General features: G+C 58.4%; 1 protein-coding gene across 1 annotated transcript in view; it reads right to left on the reverse strand.

Moving 5' to 3' along the window:
* ITGA10 (integrin subunit alpha 10) overlaps window positions 1-19,126 on the reverse strand; it is a 49,979-nt gene that overhangs the window by 2,018 nt on the left and 28,835 nt on the right. The window contains exons 9-29 of the mRNA XM_039513613.1: window positions 18,201-18,366; window positions 17,586-17,659; window positions 16,715-16,859; window positions 15,552-15,700; window positions 14,536-14,679; window positions 13,771-13,974; window positions 12,129-12,259; window positions 11,462-11,628; window positions 11,212-11,354; window positions 9,880-9,990; window positions 8,983-9,068; window positions 8,404-8,545; window positions 7,947-8,039; window positions 6,649-6,725; window positions 5,808-5,897; window positions 4,837-4,921; window positions 4,172-4,285; window positions 3,712-3,810; window positions 2,295-2,408; window positions 1,317-1,412; window positions 154-267 (exon numbers count right to left, since the gene is read on the reverse strand). Of these exons, the coding sequence (XP_039369547.1) occupies window positions 154-267; window positions 1,317-1,412; window positions 2,295-2,408; window positions 3,712-3,810; window positions 4,172-4,285; window positions 4,837-4,921; window positions 5,808-5,897; window positions 6,649-6,725; window positions 7,947-8,039; window positions 8,404-8,545; window positions 8,983-9,068; window positions 9,880-9,990; window positions 11,212-11,354; window positions 11,462-11,628; window positions 12,129-12,259; window positions 13,771-13,974; window positions 14,536-14,679; window positions 15,552-15,700; window positions 16,715-16,859; window positions 17,586-17,659; window positions 18,201-18,366 (2,544 nt within the window). The remainder of the gene's footprint in view (window positions 1-153; window positions 268-1,316; window positions 1,413-2,294; window positions 2,409-3,711; window positions 3,811-4,171; window positions 4,286-4,836; window positions 4,922-5,807; window positions 5,898-6,648; window positions 6,726-7,946; window positions 8,040-8,403; window positions 8,546-8,982; window positions 9,069-9,879; window positions 9,991-11,211; window positions 11,355-11,461; window positions 11,629-12,128; window positions 12,260-13,770; window positions 13,975-14,535; window positions 14,680-15,551; window positions 15,701-16,714; window positions 16,860-17,585; window positions 17,660-18,200; window positions 18,367-19,126) is intronic.

Below are 19,126 nucleotides of genomic sequence, written 5' to 3' on the forward strand. Positions count from 1 at the left end.
CATAAGCAGCTGTGGTGGGCAGGGCTGTAACACAGGGCGCAGTCCCTGGGGCAACATTTCCCCACACACCCCCACGTTGAAGTCCTGACAGCTGTTAGCAGGACAGCACCTGGTGTACCAAAGTTCGTGCTACATTTCTACACGGCCGCCTACCTTCCACAGACAGAATATGATCAGCGCCAGTAGCAGGAGGCCTCCGATGCTGCTGCCGATCAGGATCCATAAGGAGATGGGGATGCGCTTGGGCTGGATGATCTCCAGGACTGTCTGCAAAGAGCTGCTGATGTTAGAAGCAAAGCCGGACGTTCCCTGCCCCTGCCCGAGTTGGGTATTGAGACCTTAGTGCGGGTTAGCTGCCACGGTGAGGGGGGTGGTATAAGACCCAAACAAACCAACCACACCTTGTAAGGACTGTTTGCCTAGTGTGCCATACTGCCCACTCTGGGGTGGAGCACGCTAGCTGTTCACCACTACACAGGACAAGTGCAGAATAGCACAGCCAGAGTTGGGCCAGCTCATTCCAGCTAGGTAGGGGTGTGTGTGTGTGTGTGTGTGTGTGTGTGTCCGTGTGTCCGTCCGTCCGTCCCCAAGGCATTTGTAAAGTGGCGGTGACTGAATTTACACAGGCAGTGCTGTATAAGGCTTGTCTCCATTGAGCAGGGGGGCTTAGCAGAAATGAGAATCGTGCCCTTAGGATTTAACCCTTTCTCCTTCCCCAAACCTACCTATGAACGGACCAGCTTATGAAGGAGTGTTAGAAGCAGTGCCTGGCTTCTCCTAGCCAGCTCCTGCCTACACCAGGTAATGAGCCTGGACAGCAGACACGCCACCCAAGCGGTGAGACGACGCCAGGGTGATTTCCCTCCTACTAATTGCAGGGCTCAAGGACTCAACCCGCTGTCTTTTGCCACCAACGGTCTTGACCAAATCTCGGCTTGTGGGAACGTCTAACGCAGCAGCTGCCACTTGGGCAAATTCACCTTTCATTCACACAGCTGCTCCGTTCCACCCGGCCAGCACCTGCCATTCCCCAACGGTATAAACGTGACCCCAACCAAGGCAGAAATCAGGCAGGGGCAGCCTGTTGTTTTTGCCACCTTGACTTTGGCCGTATCTGAACGAGAAAATAAGGCTTCAGGCCCAGCTTGTCCCAGGTATTTAGGTGCCTAAATCCCCCATCCCTTTGAGGATCTGGACCCAGACCAAGGTGGGCTGCAGGGGTGGGAACTAGAATCCCAAACCATGGCTCTGTAGGAATGTCCCGCTCTGGCCCATTGGAGGGCTAGAAACCCCACCCCCATCCCCCCACCCGCTACCTCTCGCCGGTGCGCTGACTCCGCGAGGAACAGGAAGCTGTTCTCTGCGGCGACAATTGCAAACGTGCTGACGACTTTCACGGTTTTGAATTTTGCCTGTTGGGAAGAGTCACAAGGGCCAGGGATGAGCCTGGCCTGGTGCAGAGTGGAAGCAGGGGGCTGCAGGTCCAGCCTGAGGCCTGGTTTATGCTAGAAACGTAGGTCGACAGGGCTACAACCCTCAGGGGTGTGAAAAATCCACACCTGGGGGCTGCAACTCTGCCAGCCTAACCCCCCATGTAGCCACGGCTCAGGCGCCAGGAGAATGCGGACATCAGCCTGACCACTCCCGGCGTTTGGGGCGGTGGCACGACTATCGTACGGGGTTACAGCAGCCCGGGTGCTGCTCTAGGCCTGTGCTGGAGCCAAGCCAGCGAATAGGAGGCACCGTCGTGGTCGGCTAGTCGGAGCTCCTTTAGGGACGGCCCTGGTTTAATCAGAGCACGTCTTTTAAAGGGAACTTGCACGAGGCTACAGGGCGGTGCCGAAAAGCACACTGCCGGCGGTGGGAAACAAAGGGCCGGCTTTTATCCCCACAGCACCTCCGGGCTCTGCTCTGATGCCTCTTAGCACAGCAGAAGCCTCAGCCAAGATTGAGACTTCCCTGTGCTAAGCGCTGCAGCCACAGGGGGAGAAACTGTCCTTGCCCCCTACCCGGAGCATCCAGTCTAGACAAGATAAAGGATGGGAGGGGAGAGGGGAAGTAACTTTGCCCAAGCTCACTGGCAGAGCCAGGAACAGAACCCGGCTCTCCCACATCCACTCGACCACGCGGCTGCTCCCAAAAACGACTACAGTAATGGAGCCAGCGACCCTTGCTGTGAGTCTGGGGTGCCGCCGGTATGATGCAGCCGTACATGTTACAGATTGAGAGGTGGATGGGACACTGGCCATTGTAGCTCCCCCCATACCACACACACAACATCTGGGCGCACTCACCCTCCTGAAGAAGTCATTGTGGATCACCCTCAGCAGGTGGATGGACACCTCCGTGTTCTTCTCCAGCTGCTCCAGCTCACACCTGACCACCTGGCACCAGGCGTTGCTGCAGTTCTGTGAGGGGAGCAGAGGCGGGGCCATGAGCGCCGCACTCCGAACTCACGCCAGCCGACCCCCACCCTCACCTTAGGCAAGGGCAGGTGGGGGGTGAGGCTGGTGGTACAGGTGGGGATGTCTCTGCCAGCACTAGGACATAGCTGGTTGGATGGCAAAGAGATCACTGGGGGGGGAACCCGTCCCAGTGCATTTGACTCAAGCCAGTCTCACCAGCTGCTTGATGCTTCACAAAAGAATTTGCAAAATTTGTCCCAAGCAAACATGTTTTTGCCAATACATTGTCTTTCAACTATGTCACTGCTGGGTGGGTTCCGGGCGGGATATTTTTTCCTTCTTTTCCCATCCCCCTCGCGCTCCCCACCCAGGTCATTTTCAAAAATAACCAGGGGGTGGAGAGGAAATGGAAAAATCAAGCAAAGGAGCACACTGAAAAATAGAACAAGTTTGTAAAGAAAAACCCAACCACTTCACCCAGCTGTAGGGTAACATTTTCCAAAGTGCAGCTGGGACTGGCTCCTGAATCCCCTTTCTCAGGAGAGACGCAGGCACCTGTCTCCCACTCACCGGCACTGGTGCTTAAGCTTGTAGGGCCTAGAGCCTCATATTGGAGCTGCAACACCTTGGCGGCTCTGCGTCCTAAGTACCCAAGACCTTCTATAGCATTTTAGCCAGCGCTGCAGTGTAGACGCAGTTATCCTGTGCCAGAGGAGCGTTCTACTGGTCTAGCTGTTCCCGTGCGGGAAGGGGAATAAGTTATATGGCACCTTTATACCAGCATCACTACAGCCACTCTAGAGGTTGGCCTGGCATAGCTAAATCACTATGGCCACGTCTCTACGGACAGCGCTGCATGGCCCAGCTGTACCGAGCCCGCTGTGCCACTGCAGCATGTCTGGTCATGGCAGGGCATAGCAACAGCAGGGGGAATTTAAAGAGGCCCAAAGAAATGACCTGAGCTGGAATTCAGGCAGGACACCAATATTCAGGCTCTCTTTGCCAGGGTGTTGGTGGCAGCGGTGGTGTCCACCAGCTCTTCAGATGAGCACAAGCTGCCACTTTGGCTTGGTTGAACTGGACGGCACCTCCCATGTTGCGCAGCAACCAGCTTTGGCTCTGCCGACCTCCCCCCCAGGGAGAGCGCCCCCTTCTGAATGGACTCCCCCAGTTTTGGCACACCCAAGCTTTATTTGGGGGAGAGGTCCCCTCCAAGCGTGGATTGAGCCCGTCTCTGCTTTGTTTGAGGTCCCTGTGTGAAGGCACTAGGGTCGCTGGCGCTGCCTGATGGTGCCGTGCCACTCACCAGTCTGTCTGCGTGCAAGAGATCTTCAGGGTGAATAGGAATCACTCCATCCTGGCTCCGTAGCGTTGCCTCCGTCAGGTTTTGCACGACACAGGTAACCTTGAACGAGACAGCACATGACAGTGTGGTCGCTACAGGGCCTGGTAGGAGTAGGGCCTAGAGGGGGGATTTGAGGGCTGGCGCGGCACAGCCAGCCAGGCCTTTGCAGGGCAGGGGATCCTACCAGATCTGCCCCCTTCTCTCTCTTCCATTATTTCAGGTGCAGAAGCACCAATGATGGAGAGCAGCAGAGAACTTAGACCTGACTTCCACTCCTGTGCTTGAGCCATGAGCCCATTCAGCCCATGCTCCCAGCTGGAGCTGAGCGGGTCTAGCAGCTGTGAGCACATGGGGAAGGGCTGAGGGCTGGCCCGGGGTGAGAAGCCTGCTCCTGCTCCTGTCTCGCAGGCCAAGGACTCACGTTGTCGGCGATGATGTGTGTGACGGACAGGAAGTAGCTTCGCCGGAAGGCCATGGCGGGGAGGTACATTATGACGGAGAGATTCCTGACCGTGTAGCAGCCGAGGTTCTGGACCTGCACGGAGACAGGAGCGATGCCGTTCGACAGCTGGCAAAGGGCAGGGGCCAGCTCCTAGCAGTGCCAGCCTCAAGCAGCCATCCAGCCTAGGCGTGAGGTCTATGCACCAGCTGTCCAGGAAAGATCCTGGAATGGCCCAGAGGAGGTCGCCTTCGATGGTTTGCTCTTGGGGGGGCAGGGCCAGTTGGCTTCTGTATTTGTACAGCACCTAGCACCTCCTCCATGACTGCTTGGCGCTACGACTCTCCATGCATCCTGCTGGACAAAGCCTCCATTGGAGCCCTGGGCTTGGTTCATTAAGGGGATGCTTCGGATTGGTGACCCCTGGAGTTCAAAGACCCCCGAGCTCTCCAAGGGGCCACGGTTCACTCCTAAGGGGTTTTCCCAGAGGCATGGCCGGAAGAGGAGCCGACGTGATCTAACCCCAGCCCCGAGAGTTGTAGGGCCCCCTCTATTCCAACCAAGCCCAGGAGCTGCAGGAGGCATCCCCCGCTGCCCCCTGTCTCTTGGGAGGAGCTGCCCGTCCCTCCCCCCTGCATTGCTGGTACCTTGATGGTGGTCTTGAACTCCGGCCCGACGCTGCTGGTGAAGGTGCCCGCCGGGTGCACTTCGTAGCGGTTCAGGGCGGCCTCGCTGCGGGGACATGGCATGACTTGGGGGGGGGTGACGTGGTGCAGAGCAGATCGTCCCCTAGCGCCCCGACCCTGCTGTCTCCAGACACCTCTAGCCCCCAGATCACAGGGCCTGCCGGGGACTGGGGGAGCCTGGACTAATTTGGGGGCAGGGAGCACTGTCAGAACAGTCCCTACTCAGGTGGTTTGTGGGGCCGGGAGCCCGATTTATCCCCCGGGAATGGGCAGGAGCTGCAATGTGTCCCCCAGCGGGGATTGGCCAGGTGCGAACAGGCAGGTCTGGGGCTGGGGCTCAAGCATCTAACTGGCCAGGAGGCCAAGTCTGCTGGAATCTCTTGGCCATGTTTTCCCCAGGCCTTGGCCCTGGCCCAAGCAATTTGGAGACTGCTCGGGATTCTGGGAGGCCCTAGTGCTGGCCTAGTGGGGGGATGGATTTCCCTACGGCCACCTGCAGCAGGGCCAGACTGGGGAGGCGGCGCAGGGTCTATTAGCCCCCCCCACCCCCATGCAAATCAACTCAGACTCAGCATCGGGGTCCCCTCCCCGCCTGCAGGAGAGGGGTGCCCCAGTTTAACTTCCAGTGCACCCTCAAACCGGTTTCGTTCTACCAGTGCCAACAGCTGCGGTGGGAACGCTCATTGGGGTTCAAATCAGGATCAAGTTAATTCAGAGCAGGTCTAAACTCAACCATGCTCTTAAACCAGATTGAGAGCCTCCACAGACACAGGCGTAACTAAACCGGGTTGACTTCACCTCTAAAGCTGTGCAGGTTTCTCGTGTGGACAAGGTCGCGGTTCTGGCTGCTTTAATCCCATGCCAACACTCGGGCATCCACCGCTATCCGTCCCCTCCCCCAGTGTGGATCGGCTTCCCCCAGCCGGCCTCACCTGGAGAGGAAGAGGTCGGGCTCGTAGGTGACGTAGGCGAAGGGCTGCACGGTGTTATCGTGCAGGGTCTCGTTCGGTTCGATGCTGTCGCTGGAAGGAACAAGAGCGGATCGTTACAGCGGCCGGCTCACATACCCCGCCCGTCCCAGTTCCCAGCAGCTGCCCAGCCTTGGTGAAAGGCCCTGATCCTGGTCGGATCTCTCCCACTCAGAGGTCTAAGGCAAACGCCCCCTCCGCACTCCTGAATCAGATGCTTGGCCCATCAGGGCCAGCCAGGGCTGAGGCGGGAGGAACAAAGGGGGACAATTGTACCAGGGGACCAAGCTCCTCCCCCCTCCACGCCCCCAAACATCTGTGCAAAGAAAGACATGGGAGGGGGTGAGCCCCAGGCAACATGATGTCCCGGGAGCCCCAGATTTCTCTCCTCCAGCCTGGGGCCGGCACCTGGCCTCCAGCAGCCCCGGGCCGGATGAGGAGCGGCGGTTCTCCTCACCACCGCCCCTCACAATCTTCACTCTCCAAGCCCCTCTGCGAGGCAGGGCCGGGATCCCCACTGGGGCGCTGCGGCCCAGATCCACACTGGCTTTTCGGTGCCGAACATCCATTGCAGAGGTTCCAGTGAAATCCGTGGGCGCTGGGACCTTTGCTACTTCTGTGGAGCCGGGCCCGAAGTGACCTGCTCTAGGAGCCTGTGAATTGAAACCAGCTGTCCCACGGCCCCGGCTAGCGTCCTGTCCGCTCCTTGGTGGGGATCAGCAGACCCATGGAGGTGTGATTGCCCCCCGCCCCAATCTGTTAGCCCAGCGGGCCGGGGAGGGTCAGTTCGGCCGGCCGCTCTTACCTGCTGGCTGTGAGTTTCAGCTGCGCGCGGTCGAGAAGGAAGGAGCAGCTGAACTCGAACTCGAGCAGGAACGCCACCTGGGGAAAAGCAGAGCTTTCAGCCCAGCCCCCTGCCCGGCTCTGCGGCAACCCGGCGTGGGCCATGGCCAGCGCTGGGGTGGACGTGGAGACAGAGCACTGGGTGCATGAGGGGACAGGCAGGAGGGGTCCCCAAGGCTCCGGTTCGCTGTCCAGCGGCCTTGCAATGGTGTCAGTGACGGTGGTAGCAGGGGGCAGAGCTAGCGGGTTAGGTCTAATTATTTCCTCTGCCCTCCTGTGTGCCAGCTGCTTCTCCTGCCAGGTGTGTGCCGCTGCATCCCACTGGCCCCAGCTGCTTTCCTTCCTGCCCCCGCCTGGCTGCTGCCAGATCAACTGCCATGCCCAGGAGCGCCTGGGCCACAATGGGTTAATAAATCTGAGGGGGGCTCAGAGGACAGCTTCACATCCCACCCTGCCAGCAGCCTGCCACAGGTGGGAGGTGGATTCCAGGGCTGGAAGAGCAGGGGCGGTGGGGTGGGATTGAGGGGCATCGGCAGAGGCGGGAGGTGGTACCCAGGGCTGGAAGAGCAGGGGGCCGTGGGGTGGGATTGAGGGGCATCGGCAGAGGTGGGAGGTGGAACCCAGGGCTGGAAGAGCAGGGGCGGTGGGGTGGGATTGAGGGGCATCGTCAGAGCTGGAGGTGAAACCCAGGGCTGGAAGAGCGGGGGAGTGGGTGGGATGGAGGGGCATCGGCAGAGGTGGAACCCAGGGCTGGAAGAGCAGGGGCCGTGGGGTGGGATTGAGGGGCATCGGCAGAGGCGGGAGGTGGTACCCAGGGCTGGAAGAGCAGGGGGCCGTGGGGTGGGATTGAGGGGCATCGGCAGAGGCGGGAGGTGGTACCCAGGGCTGGAAGAGCAGGGGCCGTGGGGTGGGATTGAGGGGCATTGGCAGAGGCGGGAGGTGGAACCCAGGGCTGGAAGAGCAGGGGGGATGGGGGGGGGGCATTGGCAGAGGTAGGACCCAGGGCTGGACGAGCAGGGGGCCATGGGGTGGGATGGAGGGGCATCGGCAGAGGCGGGAGGTGGAACCCAGGGCTGGAAGAGCAGGGGGGGGTGGAGGGGCATCGGCAGCTCTCAGGTTGAATGCGGGGAGGGGGCCAGGACTGGAGCTACACACCAGGAAAGCAGCCGAGGGGGCGGGCACGAGCCAGGCTCCCGGCCCTTTAACCAGCAGTACGAATTCACTCAGAGCCAGGACACTAAGGGCTTCGGCCGGACTCACCTTTGCCAGGGACCTGAAGACGGGGTAGCTCACGCTGCAGGCGCGGGCGTGCGGGGAGGGGGCCGCGCATTCAACCTTCACCTGGGTTTCCCCCTGCGGGAGCAGATGAGCCCGTCACCAGCCCTGCTCACCCCCATCCAGCAACGGGGCCGGGGGGCTTCACCCTGCCTGGCAGGAGAGGCAGGTCGCGGCCCCTTTCCCCCATGCGCTAAACAGCTTTAGCCAACGCCTCTGTCGCATCCCAGTCACATGGGGCGGCGTGAGGCTGGCTCCGGGGTCCAGGCACCTAGATGGGCCCATCCCACTGACCTCACACGGGCAGGAGGCGCGTACCGGACTGGGAGGACCAGTGCTCCAGTCCAGCCCAGCCTCATGCCTGTGCACTGCCCTCTGCAAGGTGCCAGCCCTTCCCCGCAGCTCCCCCGCCTCCAGCCCTGGCTCCCAGCGAGCGACCCACCTTGAGCGAGAGGCTGGAGAAGTGGAGGTTTTTGGAGAACCAGAACTTCAGGCTGGCGTTGTAGGCGTTTTCCTTCTTGTTCTCCAGGACCACGTCCACCAGAACCTTCCTCTTCCCCTTGCGGATAACGTGAGGCTTCTGCCTGCAACGGGAAAGGAGGCGACGATTCAGCGTCAGACTGGGGGCAGCTTCGGGTGCGCGGCTGCTGCACCGTCCTTCCAGGGGCAGTGAGACACGCCTGGGGCAAGGCCTGAACCCGCAACCTCGGGATCTAAAGCCCCTGCTACCTTAGCTAGACAGCGCATCCGCTGGCTGAGCCTGACCACACGCTATACACAGACTGGCATCTAGAGGGGGACAAAGCGTCATCCAGAGGCGTCGCCGCCGAAATGCCACCGAATTTCGGCGGCATCTTGGCGGATGCTCGTCCACCACCACGGTCCTTCGTCCGGCGGGTGCTTTAGGGCTTGCGAAGTTCCCTGCGTCTCGGGGGAAGCCAGGCTCAGAGCAGACAGTGGCTAGGCCAAGGGCAGAGCGGGGAACAGACTCCAGGCCGCTCTGTTCCCAGGGCTGCCATACCTGGAGCCGGCGAGATCCGTGCTAGCCTGGAGCACCAGGTCCGTGACGCACTCATTGTCCTCTCCGCAGTCCTTGAAGAAGGGGATCTGAAAGCAACGGAGAGGGGTCATTGTTGGCTACGGCTCAGCGGGAAGCGCTGGGCTGTTATCCGAAGTCAGTGGAGGGTGGGGAAACTGTCTGCAAGGCGGCCGGCTCGCACCTGTGGCCGGAGCAGATGAAGAGGATTCCAGCTCATGCATTTTGCCCCACCCAGCTCAGACTCCCCCACCCATCCTCTTCCTCCCACAGAGCCTTCAGCGGCAAGGCAGTTGGGAGACACACGGGGAACGCTCTGAGCCGTAGAGTTTAAGGTCAGAAGGGATCATCTTGTCTGAGCTCCTCTGTGTCACCGGACGGACCCGCCCAGCACCCGCATGTAGACCCAAGTATTACAGCCAGATGACAGGCTTTCAAACCACACCAAGACACAGCCAGAGTCTAGAACTGTGCCCCTCCACCCCAACAGAGTCTAGAACCACCCATCCACCCAGTCTAGAACCACAAACACCAACAGAGAGTCTAGAACCACCCATCCACCCAGTCTAGAACCACAGACACAAGTCTAGAAGAGCCCACGGGTTACTGGGATCCATTTCCCAAGGGCACCGTCCCACGTTAGTTTCATCCTCCACATCTCTCCTTGTTTTTGGAGGCAACCCCCGCCCCTTTCTGCTGTCTGCAGGAGGTGCTATCCAGCCCCCAAGGCAGGTGCAACTGCAGAGAAGGGGGCCAAATGGAAGCAAGTGGCCGTATCCAAAGCCTTGCCCAGCTCCCAATCCCAGGGGGTGGGATCCCGGCCGCCCAGGAACACCGCGGCTTGTTAATGACCCGGAGCAAAAGGACAGGCCGAACGCTCACCAGCTTCTTAACAGTGGTGGATGATCTCTCGTCCAGCACGGGGCCCGGGTCGGCATCGCTCAGGGCAAACTTCACCGTCATGCTGACCGGCCTCAGGTAGTCAGTCGTGTCCTGCCGGGAGGAAGGAACCTAGGCTGGCTTCCGAGACGGGATTCCTTAGCCACCCCCCGGCCCCCGGGAAGGATGCCAGCTTTGCTTGAGAGCCGCTGGACCCCATGCTTCGGCAAGAGGGTACGGGAACACTTCCCCTGGGGCATTAAGGGATTGAAGGGGTCACCTTCCTCCGAAGCATCCAATATTAGCCAGAGCTGGAGGCAGGGTAGCTTAGCGAGGCCAAAGGTGGGATCCCTATAACTGGAGGTGACGTGACTTACAGATCCCTAAGTGGCCTCGGACTGGCCCTTCTCTCCACGGGCCGCACTCTCCAACCTGGGTCCCCCTTGTCATAAAAGAGGGGGCTGCCGGCCGGGCATTCCCTGGGAGCCTGGAATTTGCTCCTGCTTTGGTCCAAAATAACCCACATTGGTGATGCTGCCAAAGCCCCTGTTGGAGCGGCGTTCTGGAGCGGGCTGGAGGCTTGGTGGCTGGCTGAGCCCCCGCGACACGGACGATTTCTGGGCTGCTGAGGCTTACGTTTCATTGTATTTATTGCATAATTCGTTATGCTCACGGACCTGGAGCCTAAGCTGGGCCTCGTGATTATTTTAAGTCTAAATCAAGAACAAGTCAATAAACAATTATTAAATAACCCCCGGGCCAGATAGCTCAAAAATGGGATCAGTCGCGGGGGAAACCCAAATAGGACGACAAATGCTTTGATCCCGGGCGGCAGGACAGTGCCCCCCTCATTGGGCAATGGCACATACAGCAAGAAGGATCAGGCAGCCCTAAGGGAGACAGTGTGGTCTAGTGGGTAGAGTACCGGGCTAGGACTCAGGAGACCTGGAGCAAGATGCTTCCCCGCTCTGTGCCTCTGTTTCCCCTCCCACTCTTTCGACCGCCAGCTCTTAAAAGGGCAGGGACCATCTCTTGCTATGGGTCTGTCTACACTGCACTCAGTGGCGTGATGCAGCACGGGCAGACAGATCGGGACCGTAGCCGGCTCGGGTACCAACAGCAAAGAAGCCGCCGCCAGGTCCCTGGGCACGCGCTTGACCCGCTAGCCCGTGTCTGCCGGCAGATAACACCTCCGCCTGCCGTGCAGCGCAGCCTCAGGGTCCGGGTTCAGCGGCGGGGCCGCTGGGTGCTGTCGTAAGACTGACGCTGCACAGCCGGAGGCAGGATGCTCCATCTCTCCCCTCCGACCCCTCCCAGGGCGCCCCCCGTACTCACGATCACGTGGAAGGGGAGCGGCTCGCAGGCTGCCCTCCCCACGCTGGCTCGGAGCCGCCTCTGCACCAGCTTCTGGGAGGTGTCGTCGAACACGGCCCTGGTGCCGAACTTCCTGTCGTCCAGAGACACGCTGTACTTGAGCTCTGCGCCGACAAGGGGGAGGAGTCACGCCGGAGCCTCGGCACTTGCCGCGGGCCCACGGCACCGCGTACCAAGCCGGGGGCGGGCGCCGGGGCCCCACAGCACTCACCGAAATGCCTGTGCCCCCGGCCCGGGGACCTGGAGGTGGCACGGAAGCAGACGGTGGCCGTGACGCACAGGGAGTCCTTGCCGTGCCTCTGGCAGTTCTTCTGGAGCACGTTGATGGAGGCGGGGTTGACGGCCAGCGAGGCGTTGACCTGGACGATCCTCCGCGACCTGGCCCCCCGGGGACCACACGTTCAAGACACTGGTTCCCTAGGGCGCCCCGGCCTCCCACCGGGGCCGGCTCAGCCCTCCCTCTGCAGCCGTTTGTCCGGCCGCGGGGGAAACTAGTGCCCAGGGAAGCTAGAACCGGACACTCGATACGTTGTGCCCAGCTCCTCTAGGGTACTCAGCCCCCCCTAACGAGGCCTGAAGGCGGGTCGAACTGCCCCCCCCGAGACTCACCCCTGCACTGGGGACATCCCTCCACCCTCCATGCCTCCTGCCCTGCATTAGCTAAGGCAGTGCTGCCTAGTGGTTAGCGCACTAGATGGGGCCTCAAGAGCCGCGACCTCAGGCAAGTGACTTCCCCCTCTCTGTGCCTCAGTTTCCCCATCTGTACAATGGGGATAATGACCCTGAGCTCCTTTGGAAAGCGCCACGGCCATCGGCTGGTCCGACACACTCGCCACCTGTCCCGCTCGGCCCCTCCGCAGCGGGAGGGAGCGACTCACCGCAACACCACGGCGGCTCCCTGGGCCCCGACGGCCAAGTCCACCAGCTCGTCCCCGTCCAGGTCCATCTGCCCGTCCACGCTGCGGCCGAAGTAGCTCAGACTCGGGTGGAGGGACGAGGCTTCAATCCGCTGGTGGGTAAGTGGGAAGTTAGTCACCGGTGGAACAACGAGCAGAGCCAGGTTTAACTCAGTCCCCCAAGAGGCAGTGTGGCCTAGTGGTTAGCGCATCGGCTGGGGACTCAGGGAGCCTGGATTCTATTCCCAGCTCTGTCACTAACCTACTGGGTGATCTGGGGCAAGCCACTGTCCCGTTCTGTGCCTCAGTTTCTCCACCCATGCTTTGTCTGGCAGGCTGTTTGGGGCCGGGAGCATCTCATACTAGGTGTCCATGCAGCGCCCAGCACAATGAGCCCCGACCTTCTGGGTGTGCCAGTGTAGTAATAACAACACCCCCCAAGGCCCATTAGCACCAGCCCCCTGGGGAGCCAGCAAGGCGTTCAGGGAGATCCAGGCTGCTCTGGACCAGCACCCAGAGGACCCCGAAGGTAGCTTCCCTCCTGCCCCAGGAGCTCCAGCGGGGACATCCCAAAGTCTCCGCCTGGCCAGTGGGGAAGAATCCCTGTTGGTGTTTCTAACCCTGGAGCCCTGTCTCTTCCCCAGCATGAGGGGACACGGTCACCTCCTGGGACACCCAAAAACTGCCCTTGCTGGACCAGACAGGCGTCTGCGTGATGGGCAACCCCCCAACCCGCCTCTGCGCTGAATCTGAGCACAGGAAAATCCTTCGGCCCCTCAAGGGGTCTAGCCACAGGGCAAGCGAGAGAGTCGAGAGGATTTCGGTGCCATCTGCCACCAGGGGGCAGCCCAGCCACAGACAAAACCCCACCCTCATGCCTAAGGGTGTTGAGGCTGGCGAATTCCTCCCCTATAGGCCCCCCCAAGCGGTGGGTGCCAGAGAGGGACCCCTACAGCCAGGGCCCAGATCCTCGTCTATGGAAATCAAGAAGCGTTAGGCGCCTAAATACCCTGGAGCATCTGGGCCCAGCTATTGACCACGGGATGGTTTGTTGGGGCTGGCGGTGGAGGAAGGGTGCTTGGTGAGGGGCACTGAGGCAGGTGGGTGGCGGGAGGGTCTAGTGGTTGGAGCTGGTGGGGGTGGGGGCTGGGAGTCAGGACTCTTGGATTCTGTTCCCAGCACCAGGAGGGCAGTAGAGGGGGGCGGGTGCCAGGAGTCAGAGCTCCTGCGTTCTGTTCCCAACCCTGCCACTGACTCAGGCTATGACTTGGGGCATGTCACTGCCCCGCCCCGTGCCTCAGTTTCCCCATCTGGAAAATAGGGGTGAACATTACCCAGCTCACTTGGCGATAAGGGGCAAAAAGACTTTAATGAGTGAACGTTAACAAAGCACTTTGAGCTCCTCAGGGGCGAGCGAGAGCTGTAAACCTGGCATTACATTATCCATCCATTATTAACAGCGGTTAAACCACTTGTTTACAGTAGGTCCTAGTGTAATGGAAGGATTGGTTTTAGGATCCATACAAGTCTCTGGATCTAAATCCTCCTTATCAAGGCTGGGCTATTTCTATAGGCCAGACATGCCGTGTTCTCGGACACCTTCCGTCCCGCCCGAGTCACTGACCTGCTGGTACTGCGGCAGGATGGTGCCCCGGGAGCCATGGTAAACGTACACGGCCCCCCGGTGGCCGTCCTCCAGGGGCGCTCCCACCACCACGTCGTTAAAGCCGTCGTGGTTGAGGTCGGGCACGGCCGCCAGGGAGTAACCGAAGCGGGAGTCCTGGGGCTTCTTGTCAGCACGCAGGGTCCCGTTGAACGTCAGGAGCAGCTGGGATGCAGGGAAGGGAGTGAAAGGGCCTTAACGTCCTCCAAGCCAGATTCAGCCTCTCTCTGCACCTGCCAGGTCCGCGGCCATGTCTACTGGGAGCCTTTGATCATGTCGCCCTCCTGTGGCTAGCCCTAGCAATTACAACAGCCTACTACTTTCCCGCAGCCAAGAGTTAGCCACATCTACTCTGTCCTGCCCTCTCCTGCTCCACCACATCTAGAGGCCGATGAGCCTGCTACCAGAGCTGGTCTCTTAGATCAGGATGTAGAAACTCATACTTTAAAATCCCAAGGCCCCAGGTTCAATCCCCCCTGCTGACATCCTGGGATATGGTGTTAAAATGGCAGGAGCAGAACTTCAGCAGCGAGAGTGTTTGTTTGAGGGGTGAAGGGTGGGGTCTGTCAGCCCCAGGAACCAGACGCACGGCTTCTCTTTCCCCTCTGCAGGCTTGCAATCCCGTTCCTCCCCGTTGCCAGCCTGACAGCATGCTCCTTATATGCACAACCCTGGAAAATACCCCACCCACCCACGGAGCAAGGTAGGGCAGGCACTGTAATTTACCTGGCCGACTTTGTAGATATAGACCCGGCCTGTTTCTTTGCTCTGACCTCCCAGGTACATTGGGGCGGCGACCAGCAGGACGTCTGTGATGCCGTCCCCGTTCACGTCCACAGGGCACACTTCGCTGCCGAAGTACGAGCCGATCTGCAAAGAGGGTAGATTGGGGGAGGGGGCACTTCAGGAGGCAGCGAGCCCTCATTTTCCTGCCTCCCCAGCATGCTCAGTGCCAGCCTTGCTATCTGCACCGTGACGTGGCCTCAATTTAATAATTGGCGCTGAATTAACTGAAGCTGGAACCGGTGCCAGAGGCCATGTAGACGCTCTGTTAAGCCAGACATAAACTGGTTTAACTTCTGTTGATTCTGAGCCAAAATGGGTTCACACAGATTTAGCTGAAATCGGCTTAAAACAAATCAGTTAAACCGGTTCCACTTCCTCATGTAGACAAAACCCCAAACTAAACCACCCTCTTCGGGAGATAACGGGTGGTGGAATGGAATGGAAAACTGCATTATACTGTTCTGCCACTGGGTGACACTGTGTAACTTTACCAGAGCCAGGACTAGCCAGAGCAGCTGTAACTATCCTCAGGAGAAATCATCTCCATGTATCTGGCCTTAACGGGGGCAGGAAGGGGAGAATACTTCAGAGTGATGCGACACCCCGGGTGGAACTTCCCCCCTTTTTTACACGCTCGCACGTGCAATTGTGCACGGTGGGAATTTTCCACCGAATGCTTTTTTCCTGGAAAAATGCAGATTCACCCAACCCCAAACCTGATCCCGAAGCAGGGTCCGGCTTGAGGAAATCTGACTCAAAAAAACTGTTGTGGGGAGGGTCAGCATTCGCCCGGCCAGACGCTGGCCTTTTCCAGCTTTCCAATGCCAAGTGGCTTTTCAGTTTGACATTTACGCTGATTAGAGTGGAAAAAAGACAGGGCGGAGGGCACACGTGAAAGGAAAAAAGTTTGGATGGCCCCGGAAGGAGGGAAATGGCAGGCTCAGCCCAACCCCTACCTGCTCCCCAGTGAGGGCCTGGGATATGACCACGCGCCCGCTATTGCTCATCTCGAACAGGATAACCTTCCCCTTGTGCTTAAAACGCGGTGCCCCCGCCACGTAGAGACACTTCCTGTTCCGGAGCCGGACCGAGGAGACAGCGTAACCTGTCGCGGAGAGAGGGGACCCCCGTCAGCTCTGCCTCTGGCACCCTGAGACGCTCTACACTGCAGAGAACATCAGAGCTGTTCTCTGGGGTGGGCTGTGGGTTCCTGGGATGGGGGGCAGGCAGCTGGCCAGCTTTGGGGTTCGGTTGGCTGACACAGAGAAGTGGGTTTTACTGATCTGTGGCGCTGCCTCCAGGGGTGTTGGTCTGAAGACGACCCTTCCAGAGAGAGAAGAATGGGGCAGGGACTGTTTCTTTGGTCTGTGTGCAGCGCCTTGCACTGTGGGGGGCGGAAAGGTGCCACCACAATACAAATGAAAAGAAATTAACAATACAGTGACTAAAGACACAGAGTTGTTCCCTGGCCTAGTCTTCTAGAGCCAGCCAGTTCTCCTTTTCCTTCAGGGCCCAGGCAGAGATGTGTTTCCCGTGCATTGTTCCCCCCAGCCCAGATTTTCCTGGGCCATCCTGATTTGGACAGAACTGGGGTACGGGCAGCCATGCCTATCAGGGCTGGTACCTCACCCACTCGTGTCACAGAAGCCAGCTGGCAGCTAACACTGGCTTCCAGACCCAGCAGGGATAGTCCTTTTGTTCCGTTTGTACAGAACCCAGCACCCTGCCCCATGACTGGGGCTCCCAGGCGCATCCACAATACAAGTAATAAATCCCACCGGCTTAGGGCCAGGTTTTCAAAGCCATTTAGGCACCTAAAGATGCAGGTCGGTGCAGAGAGGGATTTGCAAGAGCATCTACGTGAGTCAGGCACCTAACCCCCTTGGGAAATCTGGCCCTTGTCTTGAGCCGGGCGACCTAGAGGAGACGGGATCTACAGCCCGGTATTGATCCCTCGAGACATTCCACGCCCTGCAGCCCAGGAGACATTTCCAACCCATGTGCCCTGGGCGCTTGGCTCCGCCCCCAAAGATCACATGATGACGAGAGGCGGGACAATAGAATCCCAAGGTTGCTCAGTCCTGGGAGAAGAGGGCTCGGGCCGATGGCGCCACCTCACCTAGGTAGGCAGCGTGGTTCTTCAGCTCCAGCGGAAACTCCTTCTCGAAGGCTTTCCTGGGCGGGATGACTCGGCCGTGTCTGCTCTCCTTGAGGACGGCACCATCCCAGTCGTACGCCCCCACGGTGCCAAAGAGGATCCCGTCCTGGCAGGGGCATGGAGGAGAGAAGATGGGAAACCGTGATGTTTCTGTTACGCCAATCCCTTGGCCACGAGCCCAATCTACTTTCCCCTTTGCCGGTCCCCCTGGAAGACAGTCAGTTCCTTGTGCTGTTCCTCAGTGGAAAGGGGATTCTGATGCACAGAGAGGAGAGGCTATTAGGATAACTTTCCACTTCTGCAATTGCTTTCTAGAGAAGTCCCTCGTAACAGAAGCAGGCAGTGACGGATATAAGGAGACAACATGCTCCAGTAGTTGGGACACCTGACTAGGCCTCAGGTGGCCTGGGTTCTCTGGGTGACCTTGGGGAGGTCCCTTCCCCTCTCTCTGCTCCTGTTTTGCCTTTGTCTCGTCTATTTAGATGGCAAAGCCTCCAAGGACAGGGATAGCCTTTGTATGTACAGCGCCAAGCACAGTGGGAGGTTAATTTAATCTGCCTCATCGCAAAGGGATGGATGATATGATTTTGAGCCCCCTTCTAGCCCTACATGTGGGGGAGAGGGATAGCTCAGTGGTTTGAGCATTGGCCTGCTAAACCCATGGTTGTGAGTTCAAGCCTTAAAGGGGTCATTTTGGGATCTGGGGCAAAAATCTGTCAGGGTGCTGTGAAAGCAGGGGACTGGACTCAATGACCTTTCAAGGTCCCTTCCAGCTCCATGAGATAGGTATATCTCCCTATTAAATTAAGCCAACCAGCAGCAGCAGCCTTACCTCCAGCAGGTGGGTTGAGAAGCCAATCTGGGACATCTCCAGTTCAAAGGAGCTTTCGTTATATCCATGAGTCCCTGGCGGGGAGGGGGAGAGAGAGAAAAAAATCAGCATCATTTCAGGGAACACAGCACAGGAAGATGGCCAGGGACATTCAGCTATATGAACTCTCACATTTGTCCTGGATCTTCTACCAGGATGCAGGGCCAGGAATGGCCGCTTAATGCTGTAGAATGCTAAGGGGGAACTGGAGAAAGAGGGTCCATGTTTCAAGGAGGACCTAGCTTGGTGTGGGAGAAGGAGGTCAGGAAAGGCTCAGATGTGACACTGGCCTCTCAGCACACAGTATAAAGTTGTGTTTTCTCCTACACTGCTGGCAGCATCTCTGATTGCTAACGAAACAGACCCCACAAGCATAGGCATGGAAACTAGGGGTGCAGGAGGTGCTGCAGCACCCCCACATTTTGTGCAGGATCCTGGCTGCCAGCCCCACTGTACCAGCTGCCGGCCCCACACCTGGGGGGCTCTGCTGCTGGGCCCAGCCCCAGCTGCCAGCCCAGGTCCTGGCCGCTGGCCCCTGGGACTCCGTTGCTGCCCCGATCAGCCAAACGCAGTTACCTTCAAGGCTGAAGATCCTGTCCCCTAAGGCATCCACAATGTCATTCAGGGCCGCCTCGTCGCTCACGTTGAAGAAGTATTTCTCATCGGGGTCGCTGGCGATGTATTTGATTTCGCTGATGAAGGAGTGGGGATCCTGCTGTCGGCGCATGTAGTGACCTAGGACCTGAGAAGCCAGGGCTGTTGAGAACTGTGTCACCTGCACCTGGTTACTCACTGTCTAACATGGCACACTCTAAAGGACCCCTCAACTTGAGCTGGTTGGAAAAATATGTTTTTCCCCCTCTCCCAGTGGAAAATTTCAATTTGGAAATTGCCACCACAGTGCCTCATGGGAATTATAGTTCAGCTGCCTCTTGCTCCCATTCTCCTCTATAGGCCAGGGTCACTGGTTGGACTACATCTCCCAAGATGCACCAGTCTACCCTCATCAAGGAAGCAGTTGCACCATGGGAGTCTTTGGCCATGGTGCAACATGGGAAATGTAGTTTGGCTGCCTCCTGCTCCTCTATAGGCAGGTTTGGAAGGATTAGCTTTTTAGTGGGTAAATGTTGTTAAACATTGACTTCCCCAAACACACACAAACCAAGACAAAAATATTTCCATTGATGATAATTGAAATTTACAGCTGGGTAAAGTAAGAAAAATGTTGCTTGAGAACTTATTAGAATTAAATTTAGGGCTATTTACTTTGTATCGTTTGAGATGTGATGGTGACAATTTGTGTTTTAATCTTTATAAAGCTGTCACTTTTTCAATCTCCAGGTCATTAAATAATTATCGCCTGACCCCCGTGTTGTCTGACCCCTCCCAATGTCCCACAACTGTGAACATTTAAATGGCTAAAAATTGAAAAAGTGCTTCAAAACAAACATTGTTATTATCCGTCGAAAGTATAAAAATTAAAAATTGATTTTGGCCAAACC

This window comes from Mauremys reevesii, linkage group 24 (assembly GCF_016161935.1).
Source record: "Mauremys reevesii isolate NIE-2019 linkage group 24, ASM1616193v1, whole genome shotgun sequence".
Classification (NCBI taxonomy): domain Eukaryota; kingdom Metazoa; phylum Chordata; order Testudines; family Geoemydidae; genus Mauremys; species Mauremys reevesii.